This window comes from Anas acuta, chromosome 1 (genome assembly GCF_963932015.1).
Source record: "Anas acuta chromosome 1, bAnaAcu1.1, whole genome shotgun sequence".
NCBI classification, from domain to species: Eukaryota; Metazoa; Chordata; class Aves; order Anseriformes; family Anatidae; genus Anas; species Anas acuta.
In genome coordinates this window covers 87837634-87863320 of record NC_088979.1, presented here as the reverse complement: position 1 = coordinate 87863320, position 25687 = coordinate 87837634, and the positions used below count along the sequence as shown (strand labels likewise).

General features: G+C 37.1%; 1 protein-coding gene across 3 annotated transcripts in view; it reads left to right on the top strand.

Annotated features, from left to right (window-relative positions):
• Nucleotides 1-25687, top strand: part of IL1RAPL1 (interleukin 1 receptor accessory protein like 1) — a 754490-nt gene that overhangs the window by 701236 nt on the left and 27567 nt on the right. For all 3 annotated transcript variants that reach the window (XM_068686962.1, XM_068686973.1, XM_068686984.1), the window contains 2 exons: nt 15369-15501; nt 17376-17521. In XM_068686962.1, coding sequence (XP_068543063.1) covers nt 15369-15501; nt 17376-17521 — 279 coding nt within the window. The remainder of the gene's footprint in view (nt 1-15368; nt 15502-17375; nt 17522-25687) is intronic.

Below are 25687 nucleotides of genomic sequence, written 5' to 3'. Positions count from 1 at the left end.
TCATCTCACACTATAAAGTGTTTTAGGAGGTCAATTTATGTAAAATAAAGTTTAATATGCTTGTTATGCAAAATATATTGCATTAAAAAAAAAAAAATCTTGCCAAGCATTAGTCACAGCTGTCTCTGAATATCCTGAAGCCTGGAGAAAATAAAAGATAGCAAGTTGGGTAAAAATATTCAATTGGGTAAACTGCTTGATAACGATAAATTTCCATCTTTTACGTTCTCAGATAAATGCACATGCTTTTGTTAAAAGCACGTTGTTGAACTTCTGTCAGGAGACTACTTTTTCTTGTCTCATAGTGCTAATGAAGCTGATTACTGGTCCTGTTTTATATGTGCATCCTGTTAAAATAGACAGATTAATTGCTTAAACAAGACATCCATATCATCTTGCTTTTTATTATTAGCATTGTTGTAGTTTAGAGTCTGTGAACATTTTTGTCACAAAGTAAGGACTGCTTTCAGGGACTGTGGTTCTCATATTTAATTGTTGGCCCTTTTGCTTTTGGACACTGTCAGGTACAGCTGCCGGGATATGTGGATCTTTGATTCAGTATGGGTGGCTGCTTTGCTCTTTCCCACTTTTTGTATTTGAGGATCAAGAATCCTAAATTAACATTTAAAAAAATATTTGTTTGTGCAATTAGAAGGAATTTTTAAGTATTTTTTCCCATTGATCTCACTTTAGATACTCTATAGGACTTGATATGAGACAAAGTATGGATTTTAAACTGTATTGAGAGAAGTCATTATACATTTAAGAGACTGTTTGAATATGTAATTATGCAATACTTAGTACCAAAGGACATTCATTTTGGACTGTTGTATAAATAAGATTCATTTTTTTCTGTCTGTAATTATACTATAGTTTAAAGGGATGCCATTTAGATGCCAAAGGACTGAAAGTAAATACTGTACTAAGCAGTTTCTAAAAATGTGTCATTGCATTACCCAGTAATTGGTAACAGCACATACAAGTTATTGCATCAATAACAGGCAAAGCTTATAGCTGCAAAATTATAGTTTAGACCTGCTCAGGATAGTGCAAGAGTTAACACAGCCTTCTTCCACAGACCTGGATTAAAACTCTGTCTCCAAGTCACAAGTGACAATGGGTTTGACAGCCTTACTTACCTTTGTGGGCAATTGTCCACACTAGAAGCCATCAGGCAGTGTGGGGTGACTGGTACCTCACCTCTGGAAGTGGTAGAGGACAGGTTGAACAGCGGGACAGCTGCTTGGGAGCAGTCCCCATCTCTGCAGAGAGCTGCATTGACACACCAGATTTCACAGTTTGTGTAACAGATATTGCATAATGAATATTTGCTTCTGTTTCTATAACCAGTACTTGAAGTACTTTACTTCACTTTCTTCTAAGAAGTGTCCCAATCTCTGTGCCTCTCAGGGCACTTAGAGAAGTAAAACAACAACAAAAAATTATATCATTTGTGGAAGTGCAGCAAGAGAAGGGTAGCCTGTGCAAACTGATAAGACAACTCACTAGTAATGAGATTTGATATCCTGCATGCTGACCTCAGTTATTTGTCTTTGCATTCAGGAGCCCTAAATCTCTCAGGATCTTTCCTGGTAGGAACCTACACAGTGCAACTACACAAATTGCAAGTAAAACACACTGAAGGTGGTCTAGAGAAATGAGAGCAACATGGCAGCTGCGAGAAGATAAATCATTTAAATCTTGCAGTTGCCCAGATTTTTCAGCACTCAGAGGTCTCTTCTCTTGATAAAAATATACAAGAAACAAAATTAATTTGATGATTAATTGTTCTTGATAAGGAAATTATTTTTGAAGAATCATGTTTTAGGATGCTCCTACTTCAAACACAGATGGGCATGTCAGGCTCTCCGTCTTCCTTTTGCACTCCCAGGCAGCCAGGCCATTTTCCTTTTGAAGAGTGATAAAGCCAGCCCCTGAGCAAATGTTATCTGGGAGTACAAGAACAATTCTCACACTTTGGCATATATGGTGCAAGAACTGATATCGCCTGTGAAGGGGACTGGAGATCACAGGTCTCCACCCATCCTGAAAATCAGCATAAGAGAAAACATATTTCTGGAGTTGGGAGCACTGGGCATGCCCTGCTGTGGAGCAGAAGCGCTCATGCAGAGGAACTAGAGGGAGAAGTTCTGCGTGACTTAGGAGCGCACTACAAGAAACCTGCCTTCAGCCAAACCCATCTTTTTCCCTGTGTGAATTTTGCTTGTAACAAGGTTGTCTACTACATTCATATACCTACAGGTCACAAAGCAGAATATAGCAATAAGATTTCAAGATCACTCCCATTTCTGTGTTTTTTCCTTTAAAGTCAAGTAGCCCGTATGCAGTGCTGGTGGGATTCTTTCTATTCCTAGGAGATCACACCCTGGTATGGTCCAAGAACATTGTGTATTTGTCATGACAATCAGATTTGTCCATTTGCATCTTTGTGATAGAGAAAGGTTTGTTTTCATGGATTTTGCTTCAGGATTTTCTTTGGAAAACAGGTGGCTAACTCATACATACAAGGGAAATAGAAGGACAACATGCAATCATTGTGGACAAAAATAATAAAAATAAAAATAAAAATAAAAATAAAAATAAAAATAAAAATAAAAATAAAAATAAAAATAAAAATAAAAATAAAAATAAAAATAAAAATAAAAATAAAAATAAAAATAAAAATAAAAATAAAAATAAAAATAAAAATAAAAATAAAAATAAAAATAAAAATAAGTAATGATAATAATAAACAGAAAACCTAAAGCTGTTAGAAATAGCATGCATTTCCAATTTTGTGCATTCAACTTATTTGATGCATTCTGAATTTTAAATCACATAAATAAATATGTAGACAGATTCATATGAACTTCTTTTAGAAAAAAAAAATTACATGCTTCAGATATATAATTAAATGGCAAACATCAGATATTTACGAAAATATACTAAGAATATTTAATACTACTATATTTCCTCTATCCATTGCAATACCTTCATGACATACGGAGGGCACATCACAATTTCAAGTAGAAGTGCTTCTAAACCATACACATCATCCTTTTTTATTCCTTTGATTACTCTGGAAAACATAGTTTGAATAAGTATGAAATATCTTCCTACCCTCAGAGGCCTTTATGCAATAAAAGGAAAGGCTGGTGTTGCTTTTACTTATCTCTTTTATTAGTAATATCAGGAAGTTTGCTTCTTCAGAGCTCTAATTTTTGGTGGAACTTAATGGCTTTCCCGGTGAAAATTTAAACAGAAAAACAATTTCATGTAATTTAGAACTGAACTGAAATATTTTCATTTGCTTTACAGATGTGTTTAGTTTCATTTATATTTATTCTATTGTGCTGCATTTCCTTCATGGGAATGGTGTTTTTTCCCCATCCATATTTTTGCCAAATTTCTCTGGGACTTTGCCAAATGACATTTTGTGTCATATGGTGTAATCTGACAGAATTGGTTAGCTCATTAAAATCTTGTGATGGCTGGTGCGTGCAGAGGAGTGAAGATCACCAGAGGAAGATATAGTGTTAGTTGTTTGTTATTTGGAATCTAGATGATTCCCTTAATATCCATCTAGCAGTGTTTAGGTGACATTGTGCCTGCTAGATTCCAAAAGCTCTATAAAAAAAAAAAGGCAGGCTTGCTTGTGAGGAAAGAGCAAAAGGAGGGAAAGATCAGTCATGCTGACCAACGAAAAATAAAACCACAACTTATTATACAATGTATAATATTATACAATGTATAATAAGTTGTATGTATACAATGTATACAATGTATTTATTATACAATATAAATACATAGGTGACTCAGAAAATGAGCATTTGTTGCATGTATTCAAAACACCTAAAGATTACACGAGTGTTGCAGTCCCTCTTTCCAAAGCAGTCAGTGAACAGGTATTATGAAACTGTATAGTCAAACCCAGTTTCTAACACTGCTCATTAAGTGCTGTGTCTGAAGACATCAACTAGCTGCATAGGCAGGGGCTGAATTAGCTGCAAGGGATTGAACAGCTGACAAGTTGTATGTAAACTGAATTGCCAAATCTGTTCCTTAAGTTTATTTATATTCTTTAAGTTTATTTATATTCTTGTTTAAATGTGTTCTGACACAATAAACTATTAGCTACAGCTCCACAGAGTTAACCTCTTTTAGGAGAGAAAAAAAAAAAAAAAGTGTAATTTATCATTATCTAGAATCCAGGACACAGTTTGCATTTCCCTTGTACAGAAAGCATTGTGCCGTGCACCTGAGCAGGACGCTGAGGGAAGGTACTGGTGCTGCAGTGCTGCAGCTGGCTGCTATGATTGATGTTCTGTGCTTTTTGACACAGACTAGCATCCACAAGAAACCAAGGCAAAACCAGTGCATTCCATTCATAAAGAACAAATTTTATAACAAAATTCATAACAAAACCTCTATGGTAGGAGATTTGGATGGTTTCATCTGTTGGGCCAACAAAACACTCTTCAGTTTAAAAATAAAATGAAAATTAAAATGGGTTGGTTATTAAAATTTCTACAGCTTGCACAGGTTAAAGAAAGCAAACTGAAAAGGGAACAATGGTATTGTAAGCATGCTGTATTACAAAATTGTGATTGTAGTCATGGGTGGACTGGAGTTTACCCATTACATTCCAGTAGCTCCTTAGCACAATATGTTTAGCTATGTCAGCATTCTACCTCAGAAAATTTAAGTCCTACTCTGAGTCCCATGTTTTGCTTCTGGACTTTTTATGAGAATGAAGAAAATGTTGTGAGAGCTCTAATGGCTTGAAACTGTCTTCCTTAAGTTATAGAGAAATTCTTCTAGTTTGGTAGTTTGTTAGGGGCCCAAGCCATATACAGAGCTCCAGCTCTTAATATATTTCTCACCAATAAACATTCTTTACCAGAAAGACACTGTATTGGGTTTACATGACAAGGTTTTGGTACTACTGGGGAGAGGTGGGGGGGGGGGGGGGAAGGGGGGGAGAAACGAGTACTGTGTTCAGTTCGAGTACTGTGTTCAGTTCAGTTTTGGGCCCCTCGCTACAAGAAGGACATCGAGGTGCTTGAGCGGGTCCAAAGAAGGGCGACGAAGCTGGTGAGGGGCCTGGAGAACAAGTCCTATGAGGAGCGGCTGAAGGAGCTGGGCTTGTTCAGCCTAGAGAAGAGGAGGCTCAGGGGTGACCTTATTGCTCTGTATAAGTACATTAAAGGAGGCTGTAGCGAGGTGGGGGTTGGCCTGTTCTCCCATGTGCCTGGTGACAGGACGAGGGGGAATGGGCTAAAGTTACGCCAGGGGAGTTTTAGGTTAGATGTTAGGAAGAATTTCTTTACTGAAAGGGTTGTTAGGTACTGGAACGGGCTGCCCAGGGAGGTGGTGGAGTCACCATCCCTGGAAGTCTTCAAAAGACGTTTAGATGTAGAGCTTAGGGATATGGTTTAGTGGGGACTGTTAGCGTTAGGTCAGAGGTTGGACTCGATGATCTTGAGGTCTCTTCCAACCTAGAAATTCTGTGATTCTGTGATTCTGTGAAACACTACTAAAAGGTTTTGGAAGTGTGGGGTTCTCTCTGGAGAAGAGTCTAGAAGCTGCCCTATGTTAGCTAAGTGCCAGTTTCAGTCAGCTCCAAAGTGACCCACCACTGCCCAGAGCCAAGCTGCAACAGCAGCTGGGAGAGCGAGGAGTGAGAAGTGAGAAGCAGCCCTGAAGCCCCCAAGGTCAGTGTAGAAGGAGGGCAGGAGGTACTCCAGGCACGGAGCAGCAGTTCCCCTGCAGCCTGTGGAGAAGCCCCTGGTGGAGTACACTGTTCCCCTGCAGCCCATGGGTCCCACATGGAGCAGATCTCCATGCTGCAGCCCCTGGAGGAGCCCACGTGGAGCAGGTGGATGTGGCCTGGAGGAGGCTGTGGCCCATGGAGAGCCCCCACAGGAGCAGGCCCTGGGCCAGAGCTGCAGCCCATGGAGAGGAGCCCACACAGGAGCATGGATTCTGGGGGGAGCTGCCACCCACCCGTGGGGGACCCGTGCTGGAGCAGTTTGCTCCTGGGGGATGGATGGACCCTGTGGTACTGAGCCGTGTGGGAGCAGTGCTTGAAGAGCTGCTGCCTGCAGGCAGCCCCTGCAGGCTTAGTTTGGGAAGGATGGCATCCTGTGGGAGGGACCCCACAGGGAGCAGGGGCAGGGAGTGATTGTGAGGGGGCGGCAGAGACCAAGCATCAGGGACTGACCGCAGCCACCATTCCCCTGCACTGCTTGGGGGTAGGAGGTTGGAGTGGGTGGTTGGAGGGGGAAGTGTTTTTAGTTTGCTTTTAGTTTCTCACTGGTCTAGCTTGTAAGTAATAGGCAATAAATTATATTAATCTCCCTATGCTGAGTCTGTTTTGCCCATGACAATAATTATTGACTGATCTCCTTGACTTTATCTCAACCCTTACGCCCTTTTCTTCATATTTTCTCCCCCTTTTCCTTTGCGGAGAAGGAATGAGAGACTGGTTGTGGTGGACACAGCTGCCCAGCTGAGTAAAACCACCAGACACATATCAAATCGTTTTAATATTTTGCCTAATCTAACCTCTCTGAAATATAAGAATATAAACAAGAAAACCTTCCTGCTTTTCTAGAAGTCTTCCAAAACTTGATCCTGAGCAGGACTTCTCCAGACTAAGGCCACGAGAGACCATCCTGGCCACCAGAGATTGCTGTAAGGCAGTAGCACCCCTGGGTGCCTGAACTACCTGCCTCATGAAGTCACAGAGAGACCATAAGGAAGATGGTTTACCATATGAGGCTCTTTTATGCAAAGGGATCTTATGGCTGCTAACTAAGCTTATTTTCTTACCGTGTAGCACCATTAAAATGCAAAAGCCAAATAAGAATGAAAATGCATTGCTTTCAAGAATGAAAATGCAAAAGGCCAAAGAAGAATCCAGAAATAAACAAACAACAACAAAAATGAACAATACTAAGCTATGAACAGTATGTACAGATTTAAAGCTAAAAAGTAGTAAATCTGTAAGAGGTAAAAAACATATGATGTTTGGCATTTAAAGACAACTTTCTTTTGGAAATATTTTGTAACCCAGGATATTTTCTTGTGACATATCTAAAAACAGCTAAGCTTTTAAAACAGAAATTATTATTTGATCTGACAGAACGCGCACAAGAATAAAGAGTCTGAGAAATTATTAATTAATTTCTCTATTCTTTTTTAACTACTTAAAAAAAAAAAAGGTACAAAAAATAAAAAAAGCTTCTGGAGAAAAGTTAAGCTTGTAAAACAATTCTAGTGACTTTTCTTTTCTTTAGAAACTCTTGCTTTATGCTTGTGATACTTGTCTTCCACTCCACACTGTTTTTGAAGAGAAAGGAATGAGAAATACTTGCTGAACAACTAATTTATCAGTCTGACATTACCATCTATCAAAAGTAAAGACCTGCTGTTAGGAAAATCAAGACTATTGGCTCAGGGGTTTTATTTCCTCTTGTGAAATGAATGTTGGTGTGACTATGTACATACCTGAGAGATGTCCTGGGCATTTTCAGCCAAAAGTCCTATAGATCACTACTTTTTCTGCAGTCTGCTCTGGCAGTTGTTTTCTTCATTGACACTGTCTATGACAGTCCTGCTGCTAAGGGGCCATTCCAGGCAGAAGGGATTTGGATTTCTTTTCTTTCACAAGCTATAAAGCAGTCCACCAGAAAATTTTAATACTCAGGTTAATCTTAGATTTTACCATGTATGTTTCAATATGGTGCCTTATTACATATTACAGACTCAAACAGCTCAGGGTTGATGGCAGACAAGATATAAAGAGTGACATATAGATGCCTGCATTGTGTCTTACTGTTGAACTGTAATTCAATAACTGGAAGCCCTGTGCAGTCTCTTCATATGTCAGCAAATTACGATGTGTGGGCAAACGAGTCTGGCCCTTTGTTGAATGAGTTTCTATGTAAAAAAATAGCAAACAAAAACCACGAACAAGCAAGAAGTAAGCATTTTTTGTTTTAAGTAAAAAAAAAAAAAAAAACAAAAAAAAAAAAAAAAAAAAACACAGACATTCGAGGAAGCAATTTTTAACACTTTTGCCAAGTAGAGATATCTGCAAATTTGGCAAAAGTTCAGAAGCTACCATTTCTCTGTGATCTTGATACAAACTTTTTTTTTCTTTTTTTTTCTTTTTTTCTTTTTTTTTTTTTGTTTCTGTTTTTTTTTATTTTGTTTTGGGGAGGTCTGGTTGTCTGTACTGTGAATTTACACATTCATGGATGGAGGAATTTGTTCAATATGTAATTCAGAGTGCTGTGCAATCAACATTCTCTTCTGTAGCATAACAGAATAGAGACAGGTCTATTAATGAAGAGATATAGCTGTGTAATCACATTCAACCAGCTTGTATCATGCTTGCATGATAGTATTTAATGCAACTATAATACCCAGCCTTTTCAAATCTACCTCCACTGAATTCTAAGAAGAGGGAATTTGCACATTGCATCTTTGGAATTGTATGTATATAAGACATGATGACTTGACAAAGGTATCACAACACACCACTCAGTGAATAGATTAGAATATAGCTGTTCCCAGTAGTTATATTTCAGAAAACAGGTTTTTTTTATATATATATATATATTACTTTTTTTAAAATTATTTTTGTTTTAATTTGGCCTAACCTGCTATATGAAAAATACAAGACAATTTCAATATAGTATGAATAATAGTATAAGATACAAGACATCAAGACATGAAATTAGTCATGTAAACTGGTGGACAGCACAGCCACAGGTAATGATTTGAGCAGGTAAGGAATGAATCAAGAGGAATCCCTGAAGATCATCCTGATCCAAGTGATGACTTACAAAGCCCTTGAATATGATCATATGATCAAGTATCATGATCAAGTATCATGTCTGAAAACTGTATGTTAGCTTATGCTACCTTCCTTTTTTTTTTTTTTTTTTTTTTTTTTTTTATCGTGTTTATGACAAGGCTTTCAAGAATTGTCTTGAGATGTAAAACTTATTTGTAAACACAAAGCTATTCTGTCTACCTGCCTGCTGGATTTAGGAGATTACATTGGGAATCTAAGTGGGTCATTGACTTTGTTAGGAATTGCCACCTATCCACCACATTCAGGAATTTAACAGTTTTTGCTTCACTCCACTTGGAAGGCTGATGATATTTTGTCAGTATTTTTTGTTTAATGTGAATGGACAGAATAGACGTTTAATTTATGTGTGAGAGATTTTGATTGCATTTGCCTTGGCCTTTTATAGTTTCATTTTGAAGTGTTAATATTACAAATAAATGGCATGCTTTTAAGTGTGTAGGTATTACCTATGCATAATTGCTGTAATTGGCTTGCATTGCACAGTAGAATAAAGTACGTATTTCAGTGCACATTTCCACTCTGTTGGCCCTCAACATTTTCAGATGATGGGCACGGCTCTCATTTCACTTCGGTAACACATCTTTGAGGATTCTTCTAAAGAGAGGTTGTAGATGCCTGATAATTATCATTGCTTTCCACAAAAATAGTTGCACTTTAGTGAAGAATCCATCAAATCAGAAGCTAGAACTGCTGCCATCACAGTGTATGCTAACTCACATGGATAATGGTGGAAGTACAATTCAAGCTGCCCATACAAGATGACATTTCACTAACCATGAAACGTTCACTGTTTGCTAATTACAGCTAGCAGGTTCTTAGCAGGCTGATGTTTTTAATTAGGCTTATACATTAGGAATTTATTTTATTTAAATAATAACAATAACAATAACAATAACAATAACAATAACAATAACAATAACAATAACAATAACAATAACAATAATAATAATAATAATAATAATAATAAATGTTTAGAAGTTAGACAGTGCCCTCTCCTGGACAGAGGCTCCCACAGCAGTAGTTTACAACCTGCCCCAAATGTTGCCAGTAGAGAAAATGGACACAGTGTTGCTTAGCTGAAGGCATTTGCTGATTTCAAGAAGCTAAGTTTTGCTGCAGTCCTTCCTTTCATTCTGGTCTACTCGAAACCATATTGTGTAACAAAAACTGTTTCCAGTTTAACTGGCAAAAACTTTTGGATTAATTTAGTTTGAACCCATCTGGCTAGAGTTGACAGTGCAACTTTACCACAGGAAGCAGCAGCAACATTTGGTGATATTTATTCTAGTTTTTACAAAAATCAACTCAATATGTTAAAAGCATATGCATTTCCAGAAATAAGGGTGATAGAGAAATATTCAGTTGAATTTTGCATTTTAGGTGTTCCTTACATCTCTTTATTTTCTTATTTCAAGGTCAAAATAATAATAACAATAATTAGTCTGAGAAGCTACAAAGTACAATTTTTCTCTTTATCTTTTCTTGATTTTTTTAATAAATAAAACACTATCAGTTTCACTTAATAATTCTAACCTCACAGCTTTTTCCAGGGTCTTTTTTTTTTTTTTTTTTTTTTTTTTTTCCATAAATAAATAGATAGATAAATAAATAAGCAAGCTTACCCAGCTTACCTAAACTGAGACAGAATATTCCCAAGAATTTACAGCATCTTGTACCAAAAGGGTTAGAGACGGATTTCCCTAGTAGTACATTCAAAGTATGTATTTAAGTTACTTCAAAAGTAGACTAACAAAACTGTAATAAACCAGCATTTACAAGAAAATTTAAATTAATGGCATGGAAAGCATTACACATCTATTCATCAAAACTTTATAGTTTTCAACTCACTTCTACATCTTTTTTTCAGCATAGAAAACACACATAAAATAGTTGCTTACAATTAACTGTGAGCGATTTCTATTAACTGGCTGACAGGTTTTGTACATTAGATTAAACATGAAACAAAGTACCTCTTGTATTTATTTACTTGCATTTTGAACACTTTCTAAAAATCTGAAGATTTCTTATATATGGACTACCCATGCAGAACAGACCAGAACAGACTGTGTGCCAAACTCTGCGTCCTCTGACTACCTACTTCAAAGGATTACTACTGAGAAGTGAAACCTTAGCATACTTGCAGTCATACAAGGGCAGCCCTGGAGCAGATATCACAATGTGCTCTGAAAATACTCTGTTCACTCATAATGTTGCCTGTCAGGCAGTCTTTACTTATTGCTTACATGTGCCTGCAGCTGTGAGCATCTCTGCTCTATCAGGAGAGCTCCTCTGCCTTCTGCAAAGAGCTGTGAACTCAGGAGTAACAGACCTCCTCATTAATGGTCACAGGCTGGTCATTAGATGGTCACTGAATCTTTCTGGATGACCTGTTAATGAATTTCCCACTGGCTTTTTATGAAGATTGGTCAAGGTAGACAGTATAGATAATTTATAGCTGAGCACCTGGCATGTTAATAGTCTTTGCTCAGCAAATCTAATTGACACAGTACTGCTAAGAGGAAGTACATCCTTCCTAATTTGTTTGTCAGGTGTAAATATTTCATTTTGAAAGGAAACTTTGGATTCTGTGTTTAAAAATATGTTCAAATATTTTATTTAGGGGGGAATTTATTTAAGAATTTAATAAGGAATAAAGTCTTTATCTTACAAACCTTTTTGACACTTTTTCCCCTTAATGCTTAGTTTATTTAAAACAAAACAAAACAAAAGATACTATTCACCTGTAAAAGGCTTAGAGGCCTTCACAGTGTAAAAATCATATCTCAGTGGGTGCCTGTTAGCTGCAAGAGCCTGGAGAAGTCTTAGTACCTGTGGTGCCTAATCTCTGTGAATCACGGAAATTGGCCAGAAACCACGGTTCCTCCAGCAGTGATCTTACCAGCTCTCAAGGGCTAAATAGTTTCAACTGGGCCTTGACTTGTTGGGAAAGCTGCAGGAAAAGCCCAAGAAGTGGCAATGATACAACAGACAGTACTCTTCCCCCTAGCATTGGTGATAATGCCATAGGGTTAATTAATTCTTCAAAGGAGCCTGTTTTTGCTTTAGTCATGCAGGAACCTTCTCCCATTTTGAGAGTGATTGGAGTCCACCAATGCTGTGATTGCTAGGCATTTCACAGCCCTGAACATGTGCTAAACTGGATGACTGTGACCAATATATTCATAATCTTTTAAGGTTTTGTATTTTCATTTCCACGTTTGAGTATTGTAGTTAGTTTATATATAAGACATGTAATTGTTGTAAGAAAGTGGGTTTGAATCTGTTCAGATGTCCTGGGAATGCTCAGGAAAGATCTTCACATCCCATTACAAGTTTTCATGCCCTTGACCCCCATTAAGTGGTTCCCTAATGCTCATCTCATTCCCTGCAAATAGCTGCAAGATTGCAAAAATCTCTTCACTGCTTCTAGATGGCACTTCCAGAGCCCTCCTTGTGTTGAGAATGAGGAACTGAGTTTCCAGAAAGGTATCCTGACCATTCAGGAGGTTGTGTTGCAAGGAGGTGGTTTTGCAAAGAGATGACCTAACCACTGCTTCCCAGGGCATGGAAACTGTCTTTAGGAAGAGTTTTTGCCCTTCAGCTTACATTTGGTGACTTTGCTCTAAATGAGATGAGGTTATCTAACTGTCCCATTAACCAGATATTCAATTTCATATCTTTTGATTATGAATGACACCTTCATCTCCTAGTTTCAAATACTGGGGTATTCCTGTCTCCTTAACGGACATTGCAGAAAAATGGTGTTGTGGCATCCACTGTAGGTAAGCTTCCTTAAAATGACAAAAAAATGTTCAGTTCTTACTTTGGTTCTACACCTTTTGTGGTGCAGATATGACAGTTCATGCAAATGAGAGGAGCAAGATGCTTTCATGGAAAACCATAAATCATTTCAGATAAATAAGAGATTTATTTAACGATTGCTTATCTTCCTGTTATACAGCATCCTGCATTTGTTTCCATAGTAAAAAAATAAATAATATACTCAAATATTGTCAAAGGTTTGAGAAGGACCATATACAGACCCAAAGTAGTATATTTTTAAGAAAATACATTGAACCCAGATTGACTTCTCACAGCATCTCAGTAGAGGAAATAACAAAAAGTAGTAATAATATTATTATTTTTTTTTTCATGAGCTGTGGTCAGTCAGCTTTAACATCCTAGGATCAAAAATTGAAAGTGTACATAAAATATGACTTTGGTCTCAGCAGTAATATCAGCTCCATGGAAATACTCTCTTCAGGAGGGAAAATGCTTCTTAAATCACAACACTTCCTTAAATCACAGTGTAATTATCCATTACAGAAATGCACATAACAGTTTATAAGTGCTGTTGCATATTAAGACAAACAACTTTGCATCAGTGAATAGATCTTTAACTACGCGTCTGTGTGCAGTACACCTAGTTTTAACCAGTCTTACGCACACATTCAAAATGCACATGAAGTACCATTTCCATCTCTGCATGTGCTCTAGCTGGAACCCCAAACACAAGTGGTACTAACACAATATAAGGCTGCCCAGTGAAAATAAACTAAAGTGAAGGCATATTGCATTTTCAATTCTCACTGTATCATAGAATCATAAAATTATAAAATAGTTTGGGTTGGGAACTTAAATATCCTCTAATTCCAGTCCCTGCCATGGGCAGGAACATGTTCCACTAGACCAGGTTGCCCAAAACCTCATTTAACCTGGACTTACACTCATCCAGGGACTCACAGCTTCTCTGGGCAGTCTGTTCTGGTACCTCACTACCCTCACAGTAAGGAATTTCTTCCAAATATCTAATCTAAATATACCCTCTTTTAGTGTAAAGCCTCCTTATCATATCACTACACTCACTGACAGACTTCCTCTCCAGCTTTCATGCAGACTCCCTTTAGGTATTGGAAGGCCACTATAAGGTCTCCTTGGAGCCTTCTCTTCTCCAGGCCGAACCCCAACTCCCTCAGCCTGTCTTTATAGGAGAGGTGCTCCAGCCCATTGACAATCCATGTGGCCCTCCTCTAGACTTCTCTATAACATGTTCATGTCCTTCTCCTGCTGGGGCCCCAGAGTGGAACACAGTACTCCACGTGGCATCTCACAAGAGCAGAGTAGAGGGGGAGAATCACTTCCATCAACCTGCTGGCCACACTGCTTTTTTAATGCAGCCCAGGATATGGTTGGCTTTCTGGGTTGCTAGTTCACAGGAATAGCTCATGCTGAGCTTCTCATCAACAAATGCCTCCAGGCCCTTCTTTTCAGGGCTGCTTTCAATCCATTCTCTGCCCAGCCTGTATTTGTTCTTGGGATTGCTCTGGCCTTGGTGCAGGACTTTGCACTTGGCCTTCTTGAACTTCATGTGGTTTGGCCAGGCCTGCCTCAAGCCTGTCCAAATCCTTCTGGATTGCATTCCTTCCCTCCAGCATGCCAGTCACACCACACAGCTTGGTGTCACCAGCAAACTTGCTAAGGGTGAACTTGATCCCAATGACAACGTCACAGACAAAGATGTTAAACAGCACTGGTCACAGTACTGACCCCTGAGGAACATCACTTATCAATGATCTCCATTTAACCATTGAGCTATTGAGCACAACTCTTTGAGTGTGATCATCCAGCCAATTCCTTACCCACTAAGTGGTCCATCCGTCAAATCCATGTCTCTCTAATTTAGAGACAAGGCTATCACTGGCTATCAGTGTCAAATGCTTTGCATAAGTACAGGTAGATGATGTCAGTTGCTCTTCCACCAATGCTGTAATCCCATTGTAGGGGGCTATGAGATTTATCAGGCACAATCTGCCCTTAGGGAAGTCATGTTGGCTGTCACCAATCAACTCCTTATTTTCCACATGCCTTAGCATGTAAACATTAAGTATCTCTGCACATATGTAGAATTTCTGCTCCTTACTGCATGTTATTGGATGGTTATTTCCATTCATATGTAAAATGTTTCCCAGATAGTGATAACTTAGCAACAAACATGTATCTTTCTAGTGGCTGTCCCTTGGAAACGGTACAGGAAATGATACCCTACAGGAGTCTACCAACCTCTTTGCAGAAATGTTTGCAAGGCTGAACTAACACAAATGTGATTGCATGTCTGTTTTGCCTAACCTTTACCTATTTTTAAAGAAAACATTGAAATCTTTAGTTAAGTTGGCTATTTTTAGGAAACCATAGTCTTTCATTTCCTCGCAATACATGGAACATTTGGTAAAACAATACAAAAGTGAATCCTGCTCTAATGTAACATTTAATCTCACTTTTATTGTATTTATTTTCAGGAAATATATTGAACACCAGCTGCAAGACAAGTAGATGTTTTGGGGCATTTCTAACAACAACTGAAAATGGAGGGTCTCTACAGATATACTTTGTTTAAATCAACACATCTACTGGTTCAAAAATGAATCCTTTTTTTACAAATTTTGAAATAACTTTTTTTTTTTTTTTTCTTTCTTTGTAACAGGTGGTTCTGCTAATCTAACCTGCCGAGCTTTCTTTGGATATAGTGGGGATGTCAGTCCTTTAATCTACTGGATGAAAGGGGAGAAGTTTATTGAAGATTTAGATGATAGTCGAGTCTGGGAAAGTGACATCAGGTAAAAGAAAAAAAAATCAGGCAATATCTTTTTTTGGTAGTTAATGTAATACTTGTTATCACAGACTAATTCAGGGACACTTGCAATCTGGGCCGCTTTTTTGCAACATCCAGTCTTTATCTTTTCAATTTCATCATTAGACAACAGAAAAATACAGCAAAACCTGATGTTAGAGAGCTGCAAAAGCAGAGTGGTTGCCCAGCTAGCACAGTAGTGTAACCAACTGGGATTTGTACAGTCACATTTTCAAACTGTGGCAAACTATAACAACCATTAACACAGTTACTAAGAAGAAATAAAGAAAAGTAAATACATCCAGAAAAGCGGGTCAAAATAAGTTTTTTAAGCACATAGCCTTAAATAAATGCTGAAGTCTGACATCTCTTTTTGAATGTTTGATTTCTCTTCTTCAAAGAAAGAACTGAGTTTCCTGAAATGTTATTTGCCCTGTGAGATCCAAGACTCCTGTTACATGGGCAGGTTCTAGCTGATGAAATATTTGTTATAGAAAGGATTTGGTAATTCACGTCATGTACTTATCCTGCTTCTAAAAGTGTTACCTCATTTGGAAATTGAGAAAACAGTATTTTTGTATTGAGAATAACATGCTTGACACAGCTTTCCAACTCATATCCAATATGAAGTACCTACTTGGATCTGAAGATATTCCTTTCTTATTTACAATCCTGTGTGTGTGTGTATAACTGCGTTTGTATATCATGCATAAACCTAGAAATGAATGCAAATCTAAGTATGCACTACAAAGGAAGTTAAATAACCACAGGTGTATTATCCCCAGTGATTTTCTACAATAGAACATCATGAGCTTGTATCCCTTTCTGCTCTTACATAGGAATTTACTACCTTATCAACAGACAAGAAGTCACACTTGTTTTAACATTTAGCTTTGAGTTCTACTGTATAATTAAATTAAGGGAGAATCTTCCTTTGTAAAAATCAAGAAGGTCATATAGACATTCAAGGTCTTTGTGTCCCCAGACATAGGCAAAATGGAGGCATATTTCACCCCAGTGCACATCAAATTTTATAAAGATCAGAACAAATACACTTAATTGAACAAGACAACTAGATAAGCTACATTTCTCATATAAAGCTCTTCCCAAGCCTTTCAACCAGACTTGGCATTTTGAAGGCTGATGAAAAGGTGTCAAAAACCTCTTTACAACTTTCTTGTTTTGTGGAAGGAGGACCCAGAAGACTGGTTTCCGTTGCTTTTGTCAGGTGTGAAGTGAGGGAGCAGCCTGTAGAAGTTTGTCACTTTCTGTGCTGGGTTTCTAAAACCACTGATGGGATTGCTAAGAGGGAAAGAAAGAAATTGAAAACAGGAGGAGCATTAAGCAGGTCTTTGCTTTTCCTTATCATCTGTTGAATGAGTGGCATCTGGCATTCCACTTCCTTCTATTGACTTATAATACATAGTCAAATTTTATAATATATTCACAAAAAATATATATATTTATTTCAGTATACAAATAGTGCATTTCGTCAAAACTCCTGATGTAATTGAAAACCTGAAATATAACTGTGTTTCACTTTTCTCTGTTCTAACATTTCAAGACTCTACATATTACTGATCAGGGCCTCCATCAGAGTACAGTAATATGTTATCAGTGTGTGCATCATCCTGCTTAAATACAATTAACTGTAGCTCTCATTAACATTTACAAAGCCAATCCTCCTCATTAGAAGTGAGGAAGAAAAGTATGTGATATAATTTAATTAAGATTGCATCAAACCATAACCAAATCTGAAGCCAAAGAGTTGTGAATTGTAAGTAGCAATATTATGCCACGATTATCTGATGCTCCACTGTGATACAAGCAGAACAGAAGATATGATTTCTTTTTCCTCAGGGTTCTCAAGGAACATCTTGGGGAACAGGAAGTTTCTATCTCATTGATTCTTGACTCTGTGGAAGAAGGAGACCTTGGCAATTACTCATGCTATGTTGAGAATGGAAATGGACGCCGTCATGCCAGTATTCTTCTGCATAAAAGGGGTAAATATGCAGGTCCTCACCACAAAATGGTACATTGTGGGGGTGGTTAGTTTGGAAAGCTTCCTTTTTATGAAAGTATGTCTTTCTGAGATATTAGTAAGCAATGATTGTTTTCCCTTGGCATTCATACCACTTACAAAATAAAATATAAAGGTTGCTGTTTATTCTGGCTGTCACCAGGATAAATACAGTAACACCTTTTAATTATATTTCTATAACAGATGCATTTAATAATTTTAAATTTTAAAACTAATAAAGGCTCAACAGAGAAAAAAAAATAGTAGGAAGTTACAAGTAATAAAACCATAATAATTTTCTTTAAGAAATAAATACTAAAAAAGCAAAACACATACATTCTATTTCTATCAGTAAAGTCACCTAAACTTAACAGAATCACAGAATGGTTGAGGTTGGAAGGGATCTCTGGAGTTTGTCTGGTCCAAAACGGCTGCCTAAACAGGAGAACCTAGCACAGGTTGCACAGGACTATGTTCAGGCAGCTTTTGAAAATCTCCAAGGAGGACCCCACAGCCTCTCTGGGCTACCTGTACCAGTGCTCAGTCACCAGCACAGTAATTGATTCCTAAAGTTCAGACAGAGTGTCCTGTGTCCATTTTGTGCCCATTGTCTCTTGTCCAATAGCTGGACTCACTCAAAAGAGCCTGGCTCAACACTATTTTCACCCTCTTTTCAGGAACATATACACATTGACAAGATCCCTCTGAGTCTTCTCTTCTCTGAACTGAACAGTGCCAGCCCTCTCAGCCTTTCCTCATATGAGAGGAACACCAAAGCCTTATTCATTTCTCTGGCCCTTTGTTATAGTCTCTCCAGTATGTTTATATATCTTTTATACTGGTGGGCCCAGAGGTTCCCTCCACCTGTCGGCAACACTTTGCCTAGTACAGTCAAGAATAACATTAACTTTCTTTGCAGCAAGGGCAGATTGCTGGCTCATGTTCGGCTTGATATCCATAGGGATCTTCAGGTTATATTCTGTAAAAATGTTTTCCATCTGGGTGTTCCCGAGCACTAACTGGTACCCATGACGGTTCCTCCTCAGGAACTTTGCACTTTGTTAAACTTCAACAGTTTCTCATCAGCAAATTTTTCCAGCCTATCCAGGTCCCTCTGGTTGGCAGCACAACCCTCTGGCCTATCCCACTCCTCCCAGTTTTATGTCATCTCCAAACTTCTGATGGTACACCCTGCCTTCTTCACTTAGATACTTAATGAAGATGTTAAACAGAACTGGACCCAATATTGACCACTGGGGTATGCCACTAGTTACTGGCCTGCAATTAGACTTTGCAGTATTAATCATAACCTTCTAGGCCGAGCCAATCAGCCAATTTTCATCTCATCTCATTGTCCATCCAGCAAGCCCAAAGGAGTTCCTGTGGAAGTTCCTGGGAGTCTGACTGTGGACAATTTCCTTCTAAAACATTTGTGTAACACCAACATTTTTCAAGTGAAGACAGAAATATATAAGGATCTTCCTATTTCTACTCACCACTCACATTGCATTACTTCAGGCTGATGTCCACAGGGATGGAGATAATTATGGAAAGGAGAGACTCTTGCAAAGACAGGTTCTGATATTCACTTTGTTCACTTTACCTCCCAGAGGGTGCTCCACATGCCTAGGCTTGATGCTCTCCACACTCATGAAGCATTCCACTGGTTTAAGGGAGCAAAGAACTATCAGCAGCAGTGTCTGTATTTTGCTGTCATTACTGTGCTTTTTTTAGTCTGTAAATGTTCTTCTGTGTTCTTCCTATGGTACTGAACTAGTTGTTGCATCTCAATTTATATCAAAGCAGTGAAGCCTTCCCTAATTTTAGTCTTTCAACATGCAAAATCTGTCCAAGAGCCATAAACCCAGAGTGTGACTCATTTATTTAAATATATTTTTGTGTACCTCCAATTAATTGAAAAGAGCTAATTCATAGCCCTTTTTCTGAACATTTCTCAATCTTTCTTATGAGATGTAAATAAATAGATGTTCCACTTAGCGTGGTATTTGGAATATTTCTTGAATTTTCTGAAATGTAAAATTAACTTACTAAGTAATTGAACTGCAACAATTTATCAGGTGGTAGCCATGTACCCCTAATTCAGATATATTTGAATCCAGGGTGAGAACTTTAAAAAAACAAACACTGTAATTCAATGTGTTGTCTTTAATAATAAAGTTAGTACATGGAGCAATAGAGATACAGAATCTTAAGGCTTAAATTACTTTGAAACCAACAATTAACTGACTGATTTTTATTAAGTCATATGCTTATGGTGAGTCCTTATTTTCCCCTCCATACAAGCAATAACACCAAGACTGATATGACATGTAACTTTTTTTTTTGTTGTTGTTCTGTGACCATAATATTCTTAATCTATCAGTGAATATATACAATTTTTGGAAGGGTTTACTTTCCTTCCTTCCTTTTTCAGAGAAATCAGTATGTCAAACATATTGCAGTATGTGGTCTCATGATGCATGATGACATGCTTAAGAGGAAGTAATCTCAATATTTAACTGCCCTTATAAATAGTAAAAGGTAAAAATAGCAAGAGTTCCCACAAAAGATTAAGACTGAATCTGAAATTGTGATTTGGAAACAATATCCATTGTGCCCTCAAAAAACAAAAGGTACTTGTTACAAGCCTTCTACATACTTTGCATGTTGACAACTGCTTCAGTGAAATGATAAATTAACCATGACAGATAAAAATTTGAGCTTGTCTCTCAGGTCTCCTAGGAAGAGGAGCTTTGCACTGCTTGCTTAGTCTCCTGTATATCACCATGACAACATTTCATTTTAGGTTTCCCTGTTTAGATCCATATTTAGTCTCTGATAGGAATGAGTTAGCTGTTTATTAATTTTTTATTATTTGCTCACAGAACAATTGGGACCTAACAATTAGGTAAATTTGCTTCCTGAAACTAAAGCATTTGCAGAGGTATTAGTTTTTCCCAGTTTTCTAGTTAGAGATCTATCTTTTTCATCGGTATAAGCAAATAGAAATGGCGAATTTGGAATGTTCACTGCTTACCTGAAAACAAAATGATAAATCACTCTTAAACTTCATATGTGGTACATTATCGCTCAGATCAGAAGGGACAAAAAAGCAGAAAGCTCGGTTGCTGGACAAAAAGTGTTCCTGGGAAAAGAGGTATTTAGGACTAAATGCTAGAGTGGGGATTCAGGTACAAAATGTAAGCCTTTAAAACAACTTTCGGCCTCTTGCTTTGCCCTGCTCAATATATTCTCTATAAACATGAACTTCCAGTGGGAGCTTTTGGGTATGCCCACAATTACACATCCTGAAAGGGCAAATAGTTGAGAGTCTGAATCACCATCAAACACCTACATGCATCTTTCTTACTCTTCACTCCAGTCTGTCTCAGCAGGGAGCCATTTACCTCACAGAAAATGAAAACAAGAGCTGGTGGCAGTCCCCTCACATGCCCATTCCCAACATGTCCAGCCAGGGCAAGGGGGCTTCTGCTTTCTCCCCTATTTGGTCCTGGAATTGAAACCCTGAGCTTCCCACCTTATGAAAGAAAGTTTAGGGCAAGAGCTGTGACAGAAAAGCTACCCTACATTAGGCATTCAGCTTTAGAGAACTGCAGTCTTGGCAGTTGAGCCCCATCTGGGCAGCAGTCTCCATCTCTGGCAGTTTAGCTCTGGTTTCCTCCTGTGTTCCTCTTACTTTGTGACTGCCAGTGGAGAAAACCTATGATCACTGTTTTTATGCAGACAGCTGACCATTTCTAGATGCCTAACTTTCCTCAGATGCTATGCATAGGAATAATTTAACCGACCTAAGGGCAGTAGAGCATTTTAAGTATAGCAGTGCCAATGCTGTTTCCTCCTCTGATCCATTCCTACAAAATTTGTCCAAAAATAATCAGAAGTAGAGAGCAACAAGAACCCAGGAGATCTAACTTTCATTCTCTTCCTCCAGCTGTTGATCAAATATATTTCTATCATTTTTACAATAATAGAGTTATTTTCTCTTCTGTGTGAACAAAAAAGATATACTTGTTACAATCTGAAGCTGATTTTGTTGCTTGGTGATGATAGCTGTCATCGATCATCTGTAGCAGTTACAGGTCAGTCTTCAACCAGATAGAGGAACCTTCTAGAAATTAATATTGAGAGTGGTACTGGCAGCAGCTAAACACAAATTTATTAATGACAAACTACATACTGCAGATGATGTAACGGGTGGATCATACACTACAATTCTATTTTGTCACAGGCTTTTAATTCAAGAATACAAGCCCATACGTAAAAAATATAAATATAAAGCATTAAGAAGAAATAATGTTCTTCTACAATATTGTTTCTTCTAAACTATGACTTTCATGCTGGATCAAATCCCTTGTGGTCTCATTTAATTGTACATTTAGGTGGTAATACAGATTATTATTTAATTTTGTGGCTATTTCTATGGAAATTCTTGTCTGTGTGTCTGCAAATAAAATACCAATGCAAAAATAATCTCGAATTCTATGCTGTCCTAAGTTTAAAGGTTGTTTTTTTTCAGTTTTTCTTATTTTAAAAACTAAATAACATATTTACGGCTTTCATGGATACCCATCAGACCTGTGAGCAGGTAATACACTTTATGCATTTTTTTCAAAGTATCTTCTTTTTTTTTTCTCAGTGTTGTCTACTTTTCTGTCCTGTGCCTCTTATATCTTGGGTCTGTTTTCTTCTGTCATAGGGGATATATGGGGTTTTTTGACCCTAACATATATAACTGAGGGATGGTTAAAACAACTTTTAAAGAGTTTTACTAAAATATATTGTTTAGAGGAAGAGTTACTCTATTTTAATTTGCCCATGAGAATGTATGTTTGAAATTAAAGCAAGTTATTTTTTTTTCCATAAGAAATGCTTCTTGGAGAAATATTTAAGTAGGCATACCTTAAACTCTTTACCTATGAATACATAAGCATTGTATTAATATTTCCAAATATTGGAAGCCAAATTATGAATAGTAGGAAATTCTGAATATTCTTCATCCAGTTATTAATGGTAATAGAATTGCTGAGACGTACCTTAAATTACTGTCATTCACATAGTAATGTAAATCTGTTTTATAATGTCAGGACTTGAATAATGTAAGTTTTTGATTTCATGAGCATTTTCAATGACTAGACATGACTTCACAGAGCAGTAGTCAAGAGCGACAATTAAAAGAGAAAAGAAACAACAGTTATCATCTAAACTCCATGAAGAAACCACAGGTGTTATAGTTCCCTTTGCCATAATGCTTCATGATGCTTTAGAAATTTCTGAATTGGCACTCATCATGTGAGATACGAGAGCAAGGAGTTTCATATTACAACTTCTGTTAATTGTTCTTAATTAACTGAACATTTCAGCAAAACTCTTAAGTCTCAGTGGAAGCAAAACTTTTGTAAAACACAGATCCATTTGGTTTGCTAAGACCACACACATGTATATCTTCCAGCATATAAGGCATTCAGCTTTTGGTCTGCACTGTAGGATAAGCTGTTCTGAGTTCCTCTCTAGGTTTTAGAATTGAAAGTGAAATTTGATTTGATTTGATGTGCATTGATTCCCCTTTCCCCCACCGTTAAAGAAGCCATCATAGGCCATTAAAGAAGCCTTCAGGTTGTCTTATTCTGAACAGTGCAAAGATTCAGTACATGACAGAGGAACAAAGGTGCATAACACAGGGCTTCCTACCTTCTTTCCCCAAGCCTAACCACTAATGACTGTTCCTTGTACACTCAATCTCATCTAAAATCAGTAAATTAGTTGTGTACTAAAGAATGTTTCTGTCTGTTTGATAGAAACTCTTCATAAAAGTCTTTTCTTCATCAGTAAGGTTTTGATGAAAAGATTAGTCAGATTACTTAGCATGTGCCTAAATCCAGCTCTCCTCTAAAGAGGTGTCAAACAAGTTGGTTTGTTAAACAGATTTCTTTTTAAAACAGCTTTTGTTCCACTTTTATCATAGTTCTTTTTATATAATGTCTATGTAAGTACATTTCTAACCCTGATTGACAAGGAAGAAAATATTTTAAAATAAATTAACACAAATTGTTCTTATAAACCATTCAGAGCTAAATTATTCATTAATGCTATCCTTAGGAAGAAATGTAAACAGTATGTTTTATGATCTTACATCCTTGGAACGTGGTACTCCATTTTCCCCCACATTTTGGCACCTCCCAGTGCTTCTTACGTTCATTTCTTTCAGCAAATCTAAAAGAAGTAATTGTGTGGGATGTCTGATTTCGGTAGCACAATAAGCAAATAGAATCTTTCCTAATCAGGAAGGTTTTAAGTCATATAAAATTTATTTGGGGAAGCTAACTAGAGATTAATTCAAATCTGCATAATTATGACTTTTTTTTTCTTTCAATTTGAAGTATAAACTGCCTTTAAAATGCAGTGTTCTGTATTTAAATCTAGTAAACGGCAGTAGTGCTGCAGCATCTACATTTTCTTCAATCTTGTCTTCTCTTTAGCTAACATACTCAAGACTGTAATTATTCTTCTGCTGGGAACAGGTGTTCCGTACTTCTCAGAAAGAATAAAACTGTCATCACTAAGAATATATATTCTATTATTACAAATTATTTTCTCAAGTCTAGTAACACTAAGATGTCCAACAGAACTACAGCTTGGATATGCTGTCTGTTGTACTAATGAATAGGTCAACAAGATCCCCAACTTGTATTGGCACTCATACATACATATACGGAGTATATATCAATCTAATGAATAAAGTGAGATAACTGTGTCCCAATAGTTCTGACAGATAAAACGAAGCTACTGCATTGAAAATAAATAAATAAATAAAAACTATAACCAAACTTACCCACCTTAAGTCAACTCTGCAGGCATTTACAGGCTTATGTGGCCTATGCTGGCAGAAAGTATCAGCTTTGTGCTTAGAGATGATTTCATGATCAAGCTAATGAACACGCCAAATCTGCTTCTACTGGTATCAGAAGTGTTATTATTTCAACGATATCTATTAGTGGCTATTCACAACAGTATTCATAAAGCCATCTTTATTCCTTAAATACAGGTTTATTTTTCTCTTTGAAACAAATGAAAAAAAAAAATCAAAAAGTAGAGAATAGATAATATAGATATATATATACACACATACTGTGTATGCATATGCTGTGTAAAGATGTGGTTCAATATGCTATATTTCTATGAAAGATATCTCTCTAAAAAGATATATTGCTTTATAGCCATGCTGTATTCAGAAAAAGAGGGAAAAAAAATCATACTTCTCCATTTTTTAACTATGAGTATGGGTTTCTGTCTTCCCAATCTAATCTCTCTCTTCTTTTAACTGATGATGTCTAAAATGAGATTCAGATGAATATTCCTTTTCTAGCTGGCCTCCTCCTTCCTTTATGAGTAAGACAACTCTTTATAAAGAAAACTACATCTGATGAGACATTGGTCTTGCATCGATTATCAGTATCTGTTTTTTTCCATTCTCTCAGGCATCATCATAGGAAATAACAGTGAAGAATTTTAGTAAGCATTATCTTTACCTGCTTCCTTTCCAAATTATACCCATTACCTTTATGTTTCACTTTATAATTGAAGTCTATGAATATATATCAAGGCAAACTAAGAACTGAATCTAAACAAGCCTGTAAAATTGTCCAAGAAAACCAGAGAATGGAAATGAGGCTAAGACACAAAGTTGCAGAGATTTATGTGTGGGATAACCTGAAGCTCTGTGAATAGTCCTGTTGACTTCAGAAGGATTACTTATATTCTGTGAAGTTATGCAATCTGCGTAAGTGATTGCAAAATTGAAACCTTAGATAGACTGTAATTGGATTTTGAAAAAGCCTCAGAAAATGAATACGCAGCTATAAATCACATGTCCTTGAAGAGTTATAAATCACTATATATATATGTGTGTGTATATATGTTTGAAACATAATTATTTTTCTAGGTAGCTCAACTGTATATGGACTAATTAATAGAATAAGACTAATTTTAAATTATCACAGATCATTGAATGTTAGGTTTCTGAAGCATGTTGTATAAGTCTTGAGGTATGAATCTTTGAAAGCACTCTTTTATTTACTTTCTTGTTACAACTCCAGCTAAGATAAGTGAATTACCTGCTTTACACAGAGAA